Raw genomic sequence first — 19,022 nt, 5'->3', positions numbered from 1 at the left:
TTTCATTTTACCTTCACCATTGCTGCTGACCGAAGAGATATCTTAAAATAGCTACGTATAACTAATTCATTCACAATCTCGTAGTAAGAAGAGCAATTATCTACAAAAATAGAATAACATAATGAAAAACATTAGAATACACAAGGTAAGTTAGGGTAATATCGGCGCCAGTGGAAAACGTTAAGTAATTCGGCATATATAACAATGCCAACATTACATATACCTCACTATTTACCTTCCATTTTGTCAATGCCTATTTTTACATAAGACCAATTTACCTAGAACTCAAAATTCGCTAATAATAATAATTTTTCACAATTTTTTTATTGAAACCACTGTCTTATTAATAGTTTCAAAAAGATGAATTGATAAACAAAATTGAAAAATCTTATCTGTTTTATCTTCGCATATTTACATTATTACAAATTAGCGTACAATATAAAGTTTTACCCTCGTGCCGATACTACGCTAACTTACCTTAAACAGTCAATTTTCCTCACCCACACAACACAAAACCGATAGAATAATACTGAATGCGAAAGCCGCGTAAATTCACACTAAAATAATTTCATGGCAGATTGTTTTTGAGATCAACGTATAATTGCTCTTCAAACATTCGGACTCATCATTAAAACTTTGACCACTTATCGATGCCTACGTCTTATTCTAAGATAACATATAACCAGCCTTTACTACTCTATGAAATCTGTACAAGCTGACGTGTGGCCCGCGAGGCACGTGAACGCCGTGTATGTCGAAATTATTATCAGTTACAAAATATTTTTAAGTTATATATAAAATTTATGATATATAATAGCGATAGAATCTTAATCAGGATTACTGAGTTTTTGTTATTTGAGGGGACACTTCGCAAGTGATGTGAAGCCAGTGACAATAAGAGTGTCAAGAGTTTTGCCCGTATAATCAATGCCGTCTTTTATTGAGATAAATTAAAAAAAATAAAGATTTTCTAAAAATACTACATAATAAAATACATTTAAACAGTAGAGAAAAAAGAACGAATCAGTAAATATTATTCAAGTTCTTGAATTAGTTTTAGAGGTAAAACGATCATGTGTCATCACGATCAATGTTTGTGGGAGATATTTTACTCAGATTACATCAGATAATAAAAAAAATAACAAAATGTATATAATTTTGTTACTTAGTCAATGGATGCAAAACCTAGAAACATAGTGAAATAAATTTTGTAAAAAGAAATACTATTCCAATTTTTTTTTTTTTTTATATTTAAAATCTTTTAAAAGCAATAAATAATAGTGTAATTCTAGTAAATGGGGCTAACTTCTTTCATCAGATCATTCGCGTTGAGAGTTACCTCATGATGTCGCCCACGCTAGCATTTATTCGAAAAAATATTAACGAAGTTATACTTCTTTTGGAGTGTTTGAGAAAATAAGAGTTAATTTTGACAATCCAACGTACCAGTCGTTTTGCAATATAATATTGTTTTTTAATATTTTTACTTTCTCGTGTATACGCGCCCTTATATTGTTTCTTACATACGCCAAAGAGGCATAACTTCTTCCTGCGTAAATAAGCATTTGCTTTTTACTTTAGAAGTTACATAGTTACTTTAGAATAAGTCGATTAAAATAAAAATGTTTTTTTTAACTATTATAACTACATATATATTTATAGCCAAGCATATAGAAGTGTCTTACCGTGTAGCATATTGATAAAATATACGGAACTTTATATTAACAGTACCTAAATAAACCATGTAACAAGATATACCGTACTATAACTATATTGTAAAGTTTGTATTCCAATATACGAGGGTGAATTGAAAACTTTGAAACTTGTTCTTTATTTATGATCGTCTATATTGATGATGATCTTTATTTATGATGATTTGATCGTCTATATTTAGCATTAACAAAGATGTACGCACCTGTAACTGGCATGCATACCAGTCTACGTGTTTAGAATAAGTTTGTATAATATATATTGTATGTAATGCTATTGGTGTGTCTTTAATAAATAAATAAATAAATAAATTTATGTTCCAAAATATAATTTCTATCGAATATTTATAACGGTAAGTCATGAACTCCATTTTACTTTATTTTGTCTTATTATTTATTTATATTTTGGATAACTGCGTACATTCATGGACGTTCAGTAACAAAATAATATTTGTAATGCCCGACAGAAACAGTCATATAGATCTTACAGTTGAAAGTAAAAATAATATTAAGTAAAATACAAATCGTATCCAACAAAGCTTCCAAAAATTGTATTCAATTCACCATCTTTACATATTTTAACCGGGATTTATTGTATACTATAATATATTTCTGTTTTATTATCGCCAGCGAGTTTTATTAAGCGACATGTATATAATGAAATCTTATTGTATGTGAGTACCAATCGAGTTTAGCACCGCAACCGAATGTGCCTATAACAATTATAATCTATTCCAATAGTACAAATGTAACATATTAATTAATTGTCAAAAAATTGCACTTAAAAATATCACTTACTCAACACTACAATATGTATATTATTTATCTATATTTTAGATCAACTCTTTGTATAAATGCGGAAGAACGAAATGAACTGATTGAATTTGATTTAAGTACATTTGAGTATAATATAACTTGTGTCCAATATTTTAGAGCCAATATTTTATATTTCACTGAAACAAACTCTGCACTTTTAACTTCGGCACGTATTGTGGTTCTTCTTTGATGATCTTCACCTGAAAATATATATTTTTTAAATAACTAAAGATTCAAATTAGGATAAATGAGAGAAACGCGATACATCATGAGTCAACGTCGATTGAAGTTTATCTTATTAAATAACATTTTTGAAGTTATTTTTAATGGACTTATATAAGATAGTTGTTTTGTTTTTTACATACCTCATCATAGACAGGAGTTTCCGGTATTTCGAGTGGATCTTTTAAAACCTATAACAAAAATACACTCGAGTCAGACAACATGACCAATACATATTTAACATTGAAACAATGAAGTAGACCAAATACTTTTACGGTAAAAATATTTTCTATATCCATATAAACTAATGGACCTGTTTAATAAAATTATCAAAGTAGTTTCAAACTCGATTAACGTTATTGAATTCAAACCCAATTTTTATATAACATGGAAATAGCTAAGAAGCTTGCAGTCTACCTGATGGCAAGTGATTTCTGGCGTCCATGGATAGCTGTAATGAACCCTGACAGGATAAGAATTTTACCTGAGGTCCGCCACTAATGTGTTGCTACTCCGAACGCCAAGTTTTAACATCTCGGATAAGTATGCCTCTCTTACCACAATATTCAAACCGGAACACTGCAGTAATAAACACTATTGTTATTACGCTGAAATAGATAAAACGCAGCATAAAGCCGCGCGGCCCCACGACAGGAACGCCTGCAGCAAGTTACCGTGGGCGGGCGGCAGGGTCTACTTGGGCGGGCGGCGTGCGCGCGGCGGGGTCACATTGGGCGGGCGGAGTGCGCGCGGCGGGTTACCTTGGGCGGGCGGGCCGCAGGTTACCTTGGGCGGGCAGGCGGATACTTAACTTGGGCGGGCGGCCGCGCTGCGGAGGCGTGCGTGCGGCGGGGTCACATTAGGCGGGCGGAGTGCGCGCGGCGTGTTATCTTTCGGCAGGTTACCTTGTGCACGCGGGCGGCGGGTTACCTTGGGCGGGCGGGCGGAGGCTTACCTTGGGCGGGCGGGCGGAGGCTTACCTTGGGCGGGCGGCCGCGGCGCGGCGGCGTGCGCGCGGCGGCCAGCACGCGCAGCTGGTGCGCGCGCAGCAGGTGCTCGGTGTGCGGGGCGGGTCACCCTGGGCGGGCGGTGTGCGGGGCGGGTTACCTTGGGCGGGCGGCCGCGGCGCGGCGGCGTGCGCGCGGCGGCCAGCACGCGCAGCTGGTGCGCGCGCAGCAGGTGCTCGGTGTGCGGGGCGGGTCACCCTGGGCGGGCGGTGTGCGGGGCGGGTTACCTTGGGCGGGCGGCCGCGGCGCGGCGGCGTGCGCGCGGCGGCCAGCACGCGCAGCTGGTGCGCGCGCAGCAGGTGCTCGGTGTGCGGGGCGGGTCACCCTGGGCGGGCGGTGTGCGGGGCGGGTTACCTTGGGCGGGCGGCCGCGGCGCGGCGGCGTGCGCGCGGCGGCCAGCACGCGCAGCTGGTGCGCGCGCAGCAGGTGCTCGGTGTGCGGGGCGGGTCACCCTGGGCGGGCGGTGTGCGGGGCGGGTTACCTTGGGCGGGCGGCCGCGGCGCGGCGGCGTGCGCGCGGCGGCCAGCACGCGCAGCTGGTGCGCGCGCAGCAGGTGCTCGGTGTGCGGGGCGGGTCACCCTGGGCGGGCGGTGTGCGGGGCGGGTTACCTTGGGCGGGCGGCCGCGGCGCGGCGGCGTGCGCGCGGCGGCCAGCACGCGCAGCTGGTGCGCGCGCAGCAGGTGCTCGGTGTGCGGGGCGGGTCACCCTGGGCGGGCGGTGTGCGGGGCGGGTTACCTTGGGCGGGCGGCCGCGGCGCGGCGGCGTGCGCGCGGCGGCCAGCACGCGCAGCTGGTGCGCGCGCAGCAGGTGCTCGGTGTGCGGGGCGGGTCACCCTGGGCGGGCGGTGTGCGGGGCGGGTTACCTTGGGCGGGCGGCCGCGGCGCGGCGGCGTGCGCGCGGCGGCCAGCACGCGCAGCTGGTGCGCGCGCAGCAGGTGCTCGGTGTGCGCGCGCGGCGACGACACGCGCGCGCCGCACGACGGGAACACGCACGCGTACTCGCCGCCGGCTGGGGACGCGCACGAGATATTATAACTTATATTAAGAATGTCATAATTATTATTTATTTCAAGTGTCTTCAAGTCGATCTCTTTAATATATGAACGATACACATCTACGAAAGCGGTTGATATGGATTTAAAAAAATATGCATGGACACCTTATTTTATATATCTACACTATTATAACAAACAATGTCTTCTACACTAGTAACTTGGCACGATTATACATATAGAAACAAAAACATATACAGCGAGCAACACATACAATTCTCGTCGTCGTCGTCGTCGTGCTTGAGCGCGGAGGGGTGGTCGTTGGCGAGGTGCAGGTGCAGCAGGCGCTCGGACGGCAGCCGCGCCGGGCACACGCCGCACGCGAACGCCGCGCCGCTGCCGCGCGTGCGACCCGCCGAGTGTGCCGCGCGCCTAACGTGCGGGAGAGATGCATTAGTCAGGTGGGATAAAATAATAAAGTAATAATTAAAACAGTTTTTTTTAATATTCATAACTAACTTAGCTTTAAATTAATCAATATTTGATGAGTAATTTTTGTAATCAGAAAAAGTACTGATTGATCAAAAAAAGGTATTTTTGTGAATTCTGATAATATCAGATGATGTGATGTCTTTTTAAAACTATGTAAATAGGACTACAATTGGCAGCATATCTGAGACTTTATATAGCCGGTCGCTAATCGCTAAGCGGTCGCGAAACGGTTGCGACAATATCACTGGCTGTGGACCTACGTAGGTTTTGTCTCTACCTCAAAATTACAGGATCGATTTGTCGCGTTTTACGACCACACGACTAATAGAAACTACATTATCGCTTAACACACCATAGCGCCAGCGAAAAACCTCCAAAAAGATATACGACCTTCTCATTAGAAGTATATACGAGTAGTGTGTAGTCTTGTATCAATATACATACATTCACTACAAGGCTTTATAAAATAGTTATTTAAGTACGAGTCACCTGTGCGAGTACATGTGGTTGCGCTGCGTGAAGCGCTCGCCGCACACGGTGCAGTCGTACGAGCTGTCCACGGGCCGCCCGCTCATGTGCCGCTTGCGGTGCTGGTTCAGGTTCGTCACCTGTTTGTACACAACTTTATACATTAGCATGCTGGGCTCCACTTGCCATGTAATACAATGAAGATGATGACAATGAATGGTGATATTGAGTGATGTAATATTTTCCATTACATGAACTGAGATTATAAACTTGGGATACTGATAAAGTTCATTGCTGGACAGACTTTAGATGATATTGGTATATTAGTTGCATTCAAAAATTTAAGCGATGGAAAATAACGACAAATGCGATGTGTTCATCATGTGTGAATGTACGCATGTATTTACTGAATTTATAATGTTAACATTACGTTACGTCAAGTGAAGGCTCAACATTACACAAACAGTCATAAAATTATATCGCTTAGCGTACCTCGGTATTATAATCAATAACACCGGATAAAGCGTAAACATATACATATTTTAAATAATCATCATATTTTTTATGCTATAAACGTGATATTCAACAAATATTTTATTTTGAGATAATTTGTAGTATTTTAATCAAAATAACGAACGTCTGCAATATTTATATTTATAAAAAAAAATACAATTATTTAAACTCTATTCTAATTTTCGTCCATAACAAAACGTAGTGTTTTTAAAACTGAATTTCTTGGAATAATTATTTCATTCTTTTTAGATTTGACAGCGTGATTTTTTATTTAGGTATAAGTACATATTTTTTATTTATCAATTTTGTCATCCGAATCTAGAATATTGTTAAAATTCCAAGTATGTATCAGGCATGTCGTGTAAAAGCAGACAACCAATGGGGTACACGCGAGACCCAATGCAAGTTAATAAAAAGGTGTCAAATATAATCTTACCTGAGCATACGCCTTATCGCAGCCGGGCTCTGGACAAGCGAACGGCCGCTCGCCGGTATGAAGACGCACGTGGTTGTTCAAATTCGTCACCTGAGACAAGAAAAAATTATAAATCATAATATAATCAATCTTAATTTAAAAAAAACGTTTTTTAATCTTTGAAATATTAAACTTTCAAATATGGAATATTTTTATGTAACTTAGTCACTGTAGCAGGACGTGCCCATAGACTTTTGTAATAGACTCTAGAAAGGAACAAGAGAGGAGTGATCAGTGAGGACAATCCTTAATGTGTTGTTACTGGTGAGAACTTAGAATGCTTGACATTGACAGGATTAAAAGCGGTAGCACCGCCGCGGTCGAAATACGACGAATTAACAATAAAAGCTTATGCACTTAAGTAGCTAAAAAGGTTGTGCACGCTGTTTGCCTGTAATAGGTTCTGCATGTAGCATAACAGCTTTGTTTTGTATTTATTGATAATACATTTCGTGTAACAATTTTTAGCAAACATTGTAAAATAAATAAACAACTCTTAATTTACCTGCGTGAACGCCTTCCCGCAATCCGAGCATTTGTAAGGTCTCTCATTTGTGTGTATGCGGAGATGAGCTCGCAGGTTGTTCGACTGGGAAAATGCTGCGTACATCCCAAATATAATATTATTATTATTGTTATACCTACATAACACACATGTCGTCACTGTAAAGGCTTAAAGTGTAACACGCAAAGAGCTATATGGCCTCTTTATCGTTATACATAATCATAATTAAATATATTCGTATTTTGAAGAAGATACATGATACATACCAATATTGTATAATAACTTTATTAATCATTGTGGGCCTTCCTAGAGCAAATAGGTTATAGGAAAGACAGCGTAAGTATTCGGCCTTTAATATAAGTTAGCGAATCAAACTTGATTGGTTAGGGTAATTAACTTTTTAGAAAATATTTTGGGGGGTGAAAAAAATATAAATTTTGTCAAGGGCGTTCATAAACCTAGGTACGACGCTGCCCTGCTTACCAGGGTGTCAGGATCAGTGTCATCATAAGCAATTAAGCATAAACAGAAAATACTGCAAGGGGTTCACCTGAATACCGACTTGTTAAGCGATGCCCCCTTACGCCCATGGTAACACTGACAACCAGATGGATAGCACGCCAGTTCTTACTTGCATTACATAAAGCCAAAAAAGGTTATATTTTTTGGTCATCTACCGATATTGCTTTGCTTTGGTGACTTTCATTGCAACACATTTTTTACATCTCAATGGCAATGCTGTTCTTTTGACATCATTCAATTTCATCGATATTCTAACTTTTAATTGTCGCGCAGATTGATAAAACACTTTAAAGTTTTTCTGTTGATTATGGAGATACTAAGTAGAGGGCTTTGTCAATATTCATTGAACAGACATGCAAGAAATTATAATATTTCTAGGAAGTTGTATTCTGGCTTGTTGGCCTGTCAATCTGGATGGGTCCAAGTTCGAATCCCAGGTTCGATTTTTTTAAGTTTATTTATTTATTACTAATCAAACCACTCCTAACATTACACAATTATTAATATGATAAGAGTAGTAAAAACAATGATACATCAATTAAATAAATGAAGAGATTTTAATATTTTTTTTAAATAACTTCACCTGAAGGAATTAATAATGAGGAAACCTTTATACCTTAGTTTAAAAAAAAATCTCATTGTATGCAGTCTATCAATACTTAGCCACCATGGTAAACTACGGCTTAAATCCTCACTGTCAGAGGAGATCCGTGTCCAGCATTGGGACATATAGTTTGATGATGTCTAGTACTTTTGTTGTTGTTGTGTACCTTTGTTGCAGTAGGTGCAGACGAAGCGGCGCTCGGCGCGGTGGTTGCGCATGTGGTTCTGCAGCTGCATGTTCTTCTGGAATGATTTGTTGCAGACGCTACAGTAATAACTTGTGTCATGGCTCTCCTGCAAACACCACTCCTGCTTTATGCCAGCTAGACACTCTATATTAATGTGGTAATTTATATTAATATGATAATAAAAGGTAGTACCATTTCAGATCAAAGAACCATTTGTTCCACTGTCACACCAAAGCTATACATTTTTATGCCTTATAAAAGGAGTATTTAGAGCTGCTATGTTCTGGCTTAAAAGGTGTGGTAAGGCTGTGGTGTTTCATGTTAGTTCTCAATGATAGTGTGTCTCAATTGGCCAAACTCTAGGTAGGATTAATCTTATCTAGGGTTGATTACAAACATCTATGGGCAGCAGTAGTTACTAACAGCAACAGTAGTAGATGTAAGTAATGTGCTTTATATAATGTACAACTAAATTAAATTTAATCATCAGAAGTTTGATAACAGGTTTGACCTATATGTCTATTTTTCATAAATTACAATTTTTGTTAAATAAGTAGAGAGTTTATTTCTACCTCTTCAGTAGTGGAGGACTGTGGCTCAGGCTCAGGCTCAGTCTCGGTGGCATCTCCGATCGTGACCTCTGGGACCAGCGGCTGACACTTGAAACAATGGTACACTCCCTCCTTGCCAGTTTCAAACAGTTGCTGTAACATACAACACATAATGTTAGGACATATTTTATTTACATATTCTCAAGAAACAGTTTTTATACCAGAATGTCAAAAAAATTTGATTATACCTCCAAATGAGGATTTTCAAGAGAATGCATATAAGTCACATGGTGATTTAAAAATAATGCCCATGGATAAACAAACATCATTTTAGGCAATTACAAAGCAAGTAGTAGTAGTAGTAGTTATTTAATAATTATTGCCAGTTCATACATGGCTTGCCTTTTTATTAACTTATTTTCTTCATGTCTAAATATCAAAAAATACCATGTTCCTTAAATTATTTTTAAATGATCTTAACTTGTATTATAACTTTATGATTTATTGGATCTTTCCCAATTCTGGGCTACAAGGTGAGGACTTCTCTAAACTAATAGGCAAGTTCTAGATTTAGTCCAAAACTGGTATGAATCAATAATAATAAACTGTGAATAAATCAAGTATGTTTTATTTCCAGAAGTGTATTCATTTATACATATAAAACACATTTTGTTTTTTCATACTTATAGCTATTTAATATTTTACTAGCTAACTATTTTGCTGGTGTTCCAAAACTTGCTAATAAATAAAACATTATGTAAGGCTCAAAGAAAGATACAACAAAACACAACAACACAGTACCTAATTCTATAAAGGTCAATATAATATTGTTTTAAATATATTTTAAAGCTATAGTACTAATGAACAGTGTTCCGTTTCTATGCAGTATTCATGTAAAAACTATTGTTTTTTACCCAGCGTTGAGCCAGACATAAAAAAAACAGAACGACAGACGGAGGCAATAAAAAAAATAAGGCGGGCAGGTTTCGAACGCAAGTTTTTTTATTATTGCTACGGAAAGGTGCCACAAAGAAGTATCTGCGGGCCAAAGCCTTTCAGATACAACTATTTTTAAAGCAATTGTACAGCGAAATACAACCAGAAGTGATATTTTAGTAACAATCTCCTAAAGAAAACAAAAAAATATTGACGAAATACAATTAAACATAGACTCCGAGAGCCTGTTTTTTGTTACTTACGGCAGCGGGTTTTAAGCAGTTTCCACATTTATCCATTGTAAACACAATTTAAACACAAAATTCAAATAAACTTTGTTTGTAATCCTATAAATAATACTATTTTTCTCATTATACGACAGCTAGTCAGAAAATGGACAGACAGGTATAGTGGTGGCGGGGTGGGGCTGTGGGGCGGGCGATCACCATAGACTAAGTAAACAACTAGATTAAAAAAAAATGTTAGACAATACCATTTAATATAACGCAAATGTTCAGACGTAAAGTACTTCGTATAAATGTAAATATAAGTATTACGCATATTTTATAATTTTAATTTACTTTCCCAATGTATATAATTAAATCAAATCTCTATCAAAGACAATTGACAATGACACTACTGAAGTGCTGACAATCTGACAACAATTTTTCTTGTTGACATTGACAATTTGACATATTGGTACGGGTAAAAAGAATCACATTTCACGTCTCGTACATACGTTTTTGTAGAATAATTTGTTTTCGTTGAATTGTAATTACCGTAGGCCAAAACCAAGTGACCGTAACGTGCAATGTAACTTTTAAAATTATAAACGTAATAACCTAGCTTTGGTGCTGCCCGATATGAAACTTCGGCTGTGATTTAAGAAGTACCTGAAGAAAATTAAGTCGCACATTATGTCTGAGAAGCCTGTAGTGTTAGGAGGCGCGCAGCCTATCGTGAAGATCGGGCACTACACCCTGGGCGCGACCCTGGGCGTAGGTACCTTTGGCAAGGTTAAGATCGGCGAACATCAACTGACAAAACACAAGGTCGCCGTCAAAATTCTTAATCGACAGAAGATCAAGTCTCTAGATGTAGTGGGTAAGATTAGGCGTGAAATACAAAACCTCAAGTTGTTTAGACACCCGCACATAATCAAATTGTACCAGGTGAGTCATACTTTGTATTTAAAACGCAATTACAATTTACTTAAAAATCTTGGTCAACATGACGTTTTGTGTCGTGATATTGAAAACATATAATTATCATATATTGATATGATACAATGTGGTAATCTATTGTAACTCAATGTATGTTGAGAATGTTCATAATGATTCAAGTCAAGGATGTTTCAAAGCCATGTATGCATTAGCATTTTATTTATCACTTGATTTAATGTCAAAAGATTTTTATTTGAGAAATCCATAAATTTTAGTTATATGAGTAGTATACATAAAGATGTAGATGATGTAAGCAGAGCAAATTACACTTATAAGCATTGTGAATTGTGGCTTAATTCCTTATATTTTAAGGAAAATACTTCAACAAAAGGGATTTTTTGCCAGTTAAACTTCATGCATGAGAAACTAGTCTAAAGGGTCCTACAAACCAACTGCATTTGTAATATGTTCAGAAGTGTACAGTCTGGATTCAGGGCAGTTACTGAAATTAGTACACAAAAGTATTCCATTTTGTGTATTTTACATTGTACCAAAAACAGTGACATGTTATTTTTTACCATGCTTTTATTAGCTTGGGTTGTATGTATGTATGTAATGGAATCTTTGAATTCCATTTTTACCCACTTTGAACGGTCTAATTAATTTAAAATTTTGAACAATTGTCAAGAACTGATGACAATACACGATTTTAATAATTTTATCCCATTCTTCTCATCAGGATCGTCAGGAATCAGGAATAACAATTATCCTTGTGTGATTTGGAGTGTGGTTTTTAGTTTTTAAATTATAATTATTTCCAGGTGATTTCAACCCCAACTGACATTTTTATGATAATGGAATATGTCTCCGGCGGAGAGCTATTCGACTACATAGTGAAGAGGGGGAAACTGCAGGAACACGAGGCACGCAGGTTCTTCCAGCAGATAATCTCTGGAGTTGACTACTGCCATCGGCACATGATCGTACACAGGGACTTGAAGCCAGAGAATCTGCTCCTTGACCATAATATGCATGTAAAAATAGCAGACTTTGGCCTCTCCAACATGATGATGGATGGAGAGTTCTTGAGGACCTCCTGTGGCTCTCCTAACTATGCAGCACCTGAGGTAAGGGCTAAAATTCAAAGGGTGACATGTTAAATATATTTTAAATATCTACTAAACAACCTTTAGTAGTAATAATATATTCAGCATTTTGACTGACAAAGATTAAAGTTATAAAATTAGTAGGAAGTAAATTAAATAAGTAGGAAATTAATAAAGCATTAATTGTAGTCTATTAAATTCTAGAAACAATCTCAAATAATCAAGCTATTATAAATTTGTATAAATAAGTTGCATTGTTGTGCATTTTCTTATCAGAAGTCATAAAAAGAGTTATGTTACGTGTAAAAAGTATTTATCTTAGATTATTCATATCACAAAAAGTTCATAAAGAAACCAAAATAACCCATTAACCGGAATAACGGAATGAAGTAATGTACTATTTATTCAAGATATATTTTATTGTAGAATACTTTGAAATTAATTTAATGTTTCTTAATTTATTTTTGAATTATACTTAATGCATGATGCTACCAGCATAGATAATTATATAAATTATTGTCATAAATAATGGTATTAGCTGATGAAATAGGGGCGTCCATTCATTATGTGAAGCTTTTATGGGAAGGGGTCCAACCAAAAATACTAATCTAATCTAATAATAATTCTAATCTTACCTTGGGGAGAGGGAGGGTCTCGTCAAATATCATTTTTTTTCCACAAGAAACAAAGTAAAATTGCAAGAAAATAGTGTTAAATTAAATAATGCATATTTCTTCACTCAAATTTAACTAGACCTAGTCTTAACTATTATAAAATTAAAATATAAAGCAAGTTAAGTCACAACATCTCACCAGAGAGGGAGGGTCATAAAATCGCTAAAAACGTGTCACGTAATTAATGGATGCTCCCATGCTGATAATTACAGGTCATATCTGGTAAGTTATACGCCGGTCCAGAAGTCGACGTTTGGTCTTGCGGAGTTATCCTCTACGCCCTGCTGTGCGGCACCCTGCCCTTCGACGACGAACACGTACCTACGCTGTTTCGAAAAATCAAATCTGGAATATTCCCTATACCCGAGTACTTAAACAAGAGTGTTGTGAACTTGCTGTGCACTATGTTGCAAGTTGATCCAATGAAGCGAGCCACTATTGAGGATGTCAAGAAACATGATTGGTTTCAAAAGGAACTACCTGAATATCTGTTTCCGTCGCCGGTTGAACAGGTAAGTTGTGACTATAATATACATGTATTTAAAAAACTAAAGTTAGATTTTCGATTTCATGTGATTGGTTTTAAACAAATTCTAACATGTTTTGACAGTGAAGTGAAGATTCAGGAGCAAAGCTTAATACCTGTGAATTCTCTAAAAAAATTAATCTGCATTAGGCCAGTGTAAACTAGGACCCTTTCCGTTGTGAGAGAAGAGAGCAGGACTATAATCTCTCACGATATTTTTTTTATCTAAATTAGCGACTTACAAGGTATCTACCCCTGTGGTGGAGTGGTCACCATACCGGTCTGACATACAAAAAGTTCTGGGTTTAATCCCAGGCTAGACAGAATTCGTTTGGATATCTGTTCGTATGTGTATTCGACTTTGCATTGTCCATCCACGACAGATGGAATTCTAGTGTGGGATAGTCACTGTAGAAACATATATTCTAAGTGATAAAAATATCATTTTTTTGTTGATTGTACCAGGACAGCAGCGTGATCGACACGGAGGCGATAACGGAGGTGTGCGAGAAGTTCAACGTGAAGGAGCACGAGGTGCACAACGCACTGCTGAGCGGCGACCCGCACGACCAGCTCGCCATCGCCTACCACCTCATCATAGACAACAAGCGCATCGCCGACGAGGCCGCTAAGGCCGAGATTAAGGACTTCTATGTTGCTAGTGAGTTGGTTTACTTGTAACATATTTTGTGTGTGTTAAGTGTTTAGATATTTATTTAGAAAAAATGTTAGTGTTTTAAAAAGTGGTAGATTAGGATTTAGAGGTAGATGAATTCCCTTGAAGTATTATTATAATTATCTCGAATCTTTTATAATAGCATGAGAGATGCTACACAATGGATGGCGCCACACATTTTTCAATTCCGCTAACGAATTTTCGTAAGCCCTTGAGTTTAGTATTATAAATATACAAGTTGCAAAAGTTAATGAGTTAAATGCAGTCCATCGTCAGTGTGAAAGTGAAATATTTTAGTATGCATATGAAGAAATGCATTTTTAAACTTTAGGTAACCTTTTAATTTCCAATTTGTAAGGTATTTTTTGTTATGTTAGTTGTGTACATCTATGTGTGTTTATGTACTCTTATATGTTAGCTGTCTTCATTTCTAATTGAAATTCCATGTTATTCTTTTTTGGCCTGTGTTATCTATAAGTTTTGTTGCATGTAATTTTGTTAATGAAGCAATAAATAAATAAATAAGTGAGGTGTAAAGTGCAATGTGTGTTGTGTCGTGCAGGCAGTTCCCCGCCGGCGGCGGCGGCGGAGAGCGCGCGGCCGCACCCGGAGCGCATCGCGCCGCTGCGCGACAAGACCTCGCCCGCCGCGCAGCCGCTGCACGACAAGGCGCGCGGCACGCCCGTCAAGCGGTAACACGCTATACAGCAGCACACTACACGCGACATCCCCAGCATTAACATTACGCAAAATACCAACACTCTCCATATGTACACTTCAAGAGGGGTGTAAAAAAGGTGGTAGAACCCTTTGTAGTTCGACTCCGGCGGCACCACCGCCACACCTATTTCTACCTAATAACAGTAGTGTTAGGCGCTGCTGTGTTCCGGTGTGATAAGTGAAGGGTGTAGTAAGAGAGGCAGACTTTTCCGAGGCGTTCCAGCTTAGTCCTCAGGGGTTAGCGGCGCATCTGTGGCCGACCTCAGGTAGGAATATCTAATCCTATCTGGGGTTGATTACAGATGTCCATGGGCGGCAGTAGCCACTTACCATCAGGTGGACTGCATGCTCGTCTGCTACTCTTATATTAAAAAAAAAAAAATAAGAGCTCTCCTTCAAACCGGCGATGCATTGGCGACTCCTCTGGTGTTGCAAATGTCCATAGGCGACGGTGATTGCTTTCCATCAAGTAGCCCGCCTGCCTTATTGTTAGGTTACATATAAAAAAAAATGTACTAACCCACACTACACCCGCGACTTGCACATACACTACGCTAACGACATCGCCCACACTCGTAATATGACGTGCACCACAGGGCACCACCCATGCTATACACATCAGCCACACTAAACACTAGTCACTAACAGAAACGTGGCGTATGTTTGTGCCTGTGGCAAATTTTTTGAGTTCAAGAAAATTTCAAAACTTATATTTTGATAGATTCCTAAAATTACACACACACACTAATGTACTTACAAAAAGTTACCATCACACATTGAAAATACTGGGTTTGTGTCGAAAATTATCGTCGCATTTAATTTATACAAATTTAATTTAATTCGCAGGGCGAAATGGCACTTGGGTATTAGATCTCAAAGCAAACCTAACGACATTATGTTAGAAGTCTTCCGAGCCATGAAGGCACTTGACTACGAATGGAAAGTGATCAATCCCTATCACGTCAGGTGAGTTTCCGACCAAGCTACATTGGTACTTGGTAAAATTACTAAATATATTTATAAGATACTTCAAAAATAAAATAGTTTTGTTAAATATTAATTTAAAATGAATGTATTCATTTTACAGCTGTCCTCCCTTAATAAGTAATTTATTAAATACACAAATATGGCGTCAGAATATTTACACATTACAACTAAAATATCACTACTAAAATCACGCGATGTGCCTAATCTATAATAATAATATGAAGCCTAATCTCATTTTCATTATCCTATTGTATATATAACAATGGAATAATCCTTTGTATTTGACAATGGGATTATTCCATTGTTATATACATAGTTATAAAGTAAATTAATAATAAATATAAATAAATAGTTTCAGGCGGAGCGGTCACCATACCGGTCTGACGCGCAAAGGGTTTCGGGTTCGATCCCCGGCCAGACAGATATTTCAATGATGAATTTAGATACCTGTTCTGGGTCTGGGCGTTTGTGTATTGTCTTTGTGTGTCCATGGCACACACGGTACAGGAAATCCTAGTGTAGTACTGTGAGTGTAGAAAGCGTTTATCAGGGTAAGTTGACTGTACGACGGTTAATCGTTAAGTGACGATGTCAACCTAATTAGGTTGACCATCGTATCATATACCATCGTGTCATATGTGTAGCGGATTGTTACGAAGTAGTTTTAATCTTTACTTAATAGCATGGATTTCCGCAAAGTAAGGCCTGATACAATTAACTATCTAAATTAATTTTAGATTAACCTAACGATTAACCGTCGTAGAGTCAACTTACCCTGATGATGCTCCGTTTTGGAGCGAAACACGTGTTGGTGGTGGTATGTAAATGTATGGTGGTGTATATTTTTAATTTTTGCATCTGCATGCATCCTTTGATACCATGATATACCATCATACATATTTGTAGCGGATTGTTGCGAAGTAGTTTTAATCTTAACTTAATAAATTATTTTTTTCAAAATCAGAGTACGCACCCTGAACAAGATGACAGACAAGTACGTGAAGATGTCGCTCCAGCTCTACCAAGTGGACTACAAATCGTATCTCCTGGACTTCAAGTCTCTGTCCGGGGAGAGGGAGGACCCTGAGGAGGAGCTGCCTTCGCCCCTGGGGGCTCCAGTGCCGGTCACCACGCCCACGCACAGCCAGGGGCATCACACTATGGAGTTCTTCGAGATGTGCGCGGCGCTTATCATACAATTGGCGCGGTAACTTGTTAAACGCCCAAGTATGTTGTATATTGTTATGTCTAGTCTGTCGGTGTCCAGATTACTTCCTAATAATGTTCCAAATAGGCGTCGACAGGCCTGCAAAGTCCAATTTTTAAAAAAAAAAAAAACTAGTTTCGTACGTGTCAATTGATAGTTTCAGTATTCACAAACAAAAAGTATTCAGTGAAGAAATGATATGTTTTATCAGTAGCCACTGAAACTAGTTTTTTTAAAGTGAACTTTGTAGGTATACCAAATGCTTTTTCTGATATAAAATTAATTACCTACGTAACGCTTCGTTTAGTGAAACAGGCTAAAATAACAATATATATTTCACGGATCTTTCAGTTGCCGACTAGACATATTTAAATATATAATATATTTGACAAAACTATTCTTAAACACAAGAAGAGTTTCCGAGTCGGTTTCTTAGCGAGAAAGATGTATGCGTTTATATTGAAACAGACCCTGCTATTGCTAGCTTGATTGATGAATTAATACGACGTGACCAGCGATTGTATGGCGAAAATATTGGCGTAGCTTTACCATTTATTTGCTAGACACTTGACAAGCAAAGAATTGAATTATTCGAGAAACTCTTCTTGTGTGACGAAGTATTGGAATATAAAAAATGTAGAACTGTGAATTATGTTAAAGAAATAAATAAAAAATAGTAATATTAATTAATTTTCTATTGTTCGTATTACCTACAGATGCATTTGTGTCTGTTGTATGGGGCATAGAAGGGTATATTTATGTTTTAAAATCGTAACAGTCCATAAAATCGTAGTAATAATACTTACGCAATTATGACATCTTTTCTAAGGACATATGGGTATTTATTGTTTGAATGAAGCGGTTTCTGTATATTTTATATTCTAATACTACTACTTCTCTCCTCTACAGTCTCGCTTCCAAACTGTTTGTTTAATGTTGTTGTTATGATACTAGCTTTATTAAACTCCCCGATGTCGTGTCGCTCATGAAATGCCTTAAAACGTTGACGGAAACTGGTAATACAACGAATATACTTTTAGGTGTGTAAATATTTTATTGAATATTGATATCATTGTGTCGTCGTCCAGTCTTTAACAATTCATAAATCGCCGCTTCTATTAAATAAAAAAAATATAAGTACTACTGGGTTCCCGCGGCATTGTACTGCATTTTTTTGTCGCGTTCGGTTAAAAACGCGCAATTAGCGAGTTGTTCATACTGTTCATATTTCATTCGTAAAAATATAATGGACAACAGTATGTATACGTTTATCAATTATACATTTACATTGGTACTTAGGGTCGTTTTGTAATATAATAACAACGACGATGAACGAAACTTAATACAGTGCCCAACAACAAACCTAATACGTCAGAGTTTATTCAATTTGGTTTATAAGTCCGATGAGTGCTCACTCATAATCTATACTATCTATACTTCTATACTAATATTATAAAGAGGAAAACTTTGTTTGTTTGGTTGTAATGAATAGGCTCAAAAACTGATGGACCGATTTTAAAAATTCTTTCACCATTCGAAAGCTACATTATCCACGAGTAACATAGGCTATATTTTATATGAAATATATTTGATAAATAGATTTTGAGGCGGTAGAAAGTTTGCCGGGTCAGCTAGTAACTTATATAGCGATGTACGTATCTTTGCAGTTAAAACGTCGTGTGAACGGTACTGTGCACAACTCATTATTCCCCATTTATTCAATAACATTTGTTCCGTACAAAAAACGTGCAGTATAATGCATTGTGAACCGAGCGTTAACTCTACATATTGCCGTTCTCGATGAGCTCATTATTAATAAAATCACTAGTAATAGAAATAAAAGATTTCGCCATCATTTTAAATGTTTCATGAGTGTCGCCATAGTTAAGCACTAAACCTCCTCCTTCGACCCCCACGCCGGGCTGCGACCCGCGACTGTAATTGCCGAAAGCAATGGTCCAATTA

At 38.2% G+C, this 19,022-nt stretch overlaps 2 protein-coding genes across 2 annotated transcripts; one reads left to right on the top strand and one right to left on the bottom strand.

The window, feature by feature from the left end:
* Positions 1 to 2,020: 2,020 nt before the first annotated feature.
* LOC140746349 (uncharacterized) lies at positions 2,021 to 10,424 on the bottom strand. The gene is made up of 10 exons (XM_073078461.1): positions 10,262 to 10,424; positions 9,084 to 9,215; positions 8,491 to 8,617; positions 7,199 to 7,293; positions 6,655 to 6,744; positions 5,727 to 5,845; positions 5,020 to 5,177; positions 4,617 to 4,762; positions 2,891 to 2,938; positions 2,021 to 2,725 (listed from the first exon to the last, which is right to left on the bottom strand). Exons 1-10 carry the CDS (start codon positions 10,295 to 10,297, stop codon positions 2,660 to 2,662), a joined length of 1,017 nt encoding a protein of 338 aa, XP_072934562.1. The 5' UTR covers positions 10,298 to 10,424; the 3' UTR covers positions 2,021 to 2,659.
* A 236-nt stretch (positions 10,425 to 10,660) lies between these two features.
* Positions 10,661 to 17,145, top strand: AMPKalpha (AMP-activated protein kinase alpha subunit). The gene is made up of 7 exons (XM_073078459.1): positions 10,661 to 11,170; positions 11,983 to 12,288; positions 13,154 to 13,453; positions 13,933 to 14,128; positions 14,706 to 14,835; positions 15,710 to 15,829; positions 16,815 to 17,145. The coding sequence occupies exons 1-7, from the start codon at positions 10,916 to 10,918 to the stop codon at positions 17,059 to 17,061; spliced, it is 1,554 nt and encodes a 517-aa protein (XP_072934560.1). The 5' UTR covers positions 10,661 to 10,915; the 3' UTR covers positions 17,062 to 17,145.
* The last annotated feature ends 1,877 nt before the right edge of the window (positions 17,146 to 19,022 follow it).

This window comes from Epargyreus clarus, unplaced genomic scaffold (assembly GCF_041222505.1).
Source record: "Epargyreus clarus isolate Ecla_fem2 unplaced genomic scaffold, WU_Ecla_fem_2.2 ptg000012l, whole genome shotgun sequence".
NCBI lineage: Eukaryota > Metazoa > Arthropoda > Insecta > Lepidoptera > Hesperiidae > Epargyreus > Epargyreus clarus.
The sequence above is the reverse complement of the archived record's forward strand: the minus strand, read 5'-3'. Positions and strand labels throughout refer to the sequence as shown.

Coding starts and splice junctions, on each gene's coding strand:
- LOC140746349 (XM_073078461.1), bottom strand. CDS start 10,297: ATGGATAAATGTGGAAACTGCTTAAAACCCGCTGCC. Junction 9,216..10,261: donor ACTGCTTAAAACCCGCTGCC/GTAAGTAACAAA, acceptor TGTATGTTACAG/CAACTGTTTGAAACTGGCAA. Junction 2,939..4,616: donor GCCGCGGCCGCCCGCCCAAG/GTAACCCGCCCC, acceptor TTTTTGTTATAG/GTTTTAAAAGATCCACTCGA.
- AMPKalpha (XM_073078459.1), top strand. CDS start 10,916: ATGTCTGAGAAGCCTGTAGTGTTAGGAGGCGCGCAGCCTATCGTGAAG. Junction 11,171..11,982: donor ACATAATCAAATTGTACCAG/GTGAGTCATACT, acceptor AATTATTTCCAG/GTGATTTCAACCCCAACTGA. Junction 14,836..15,709: donor CGCGGCACGCCCGTCAAGCG/GTAACACGCTAT, acceptor TTTAATTCGCAG/GGCGAAATGGCACTTGGGTA.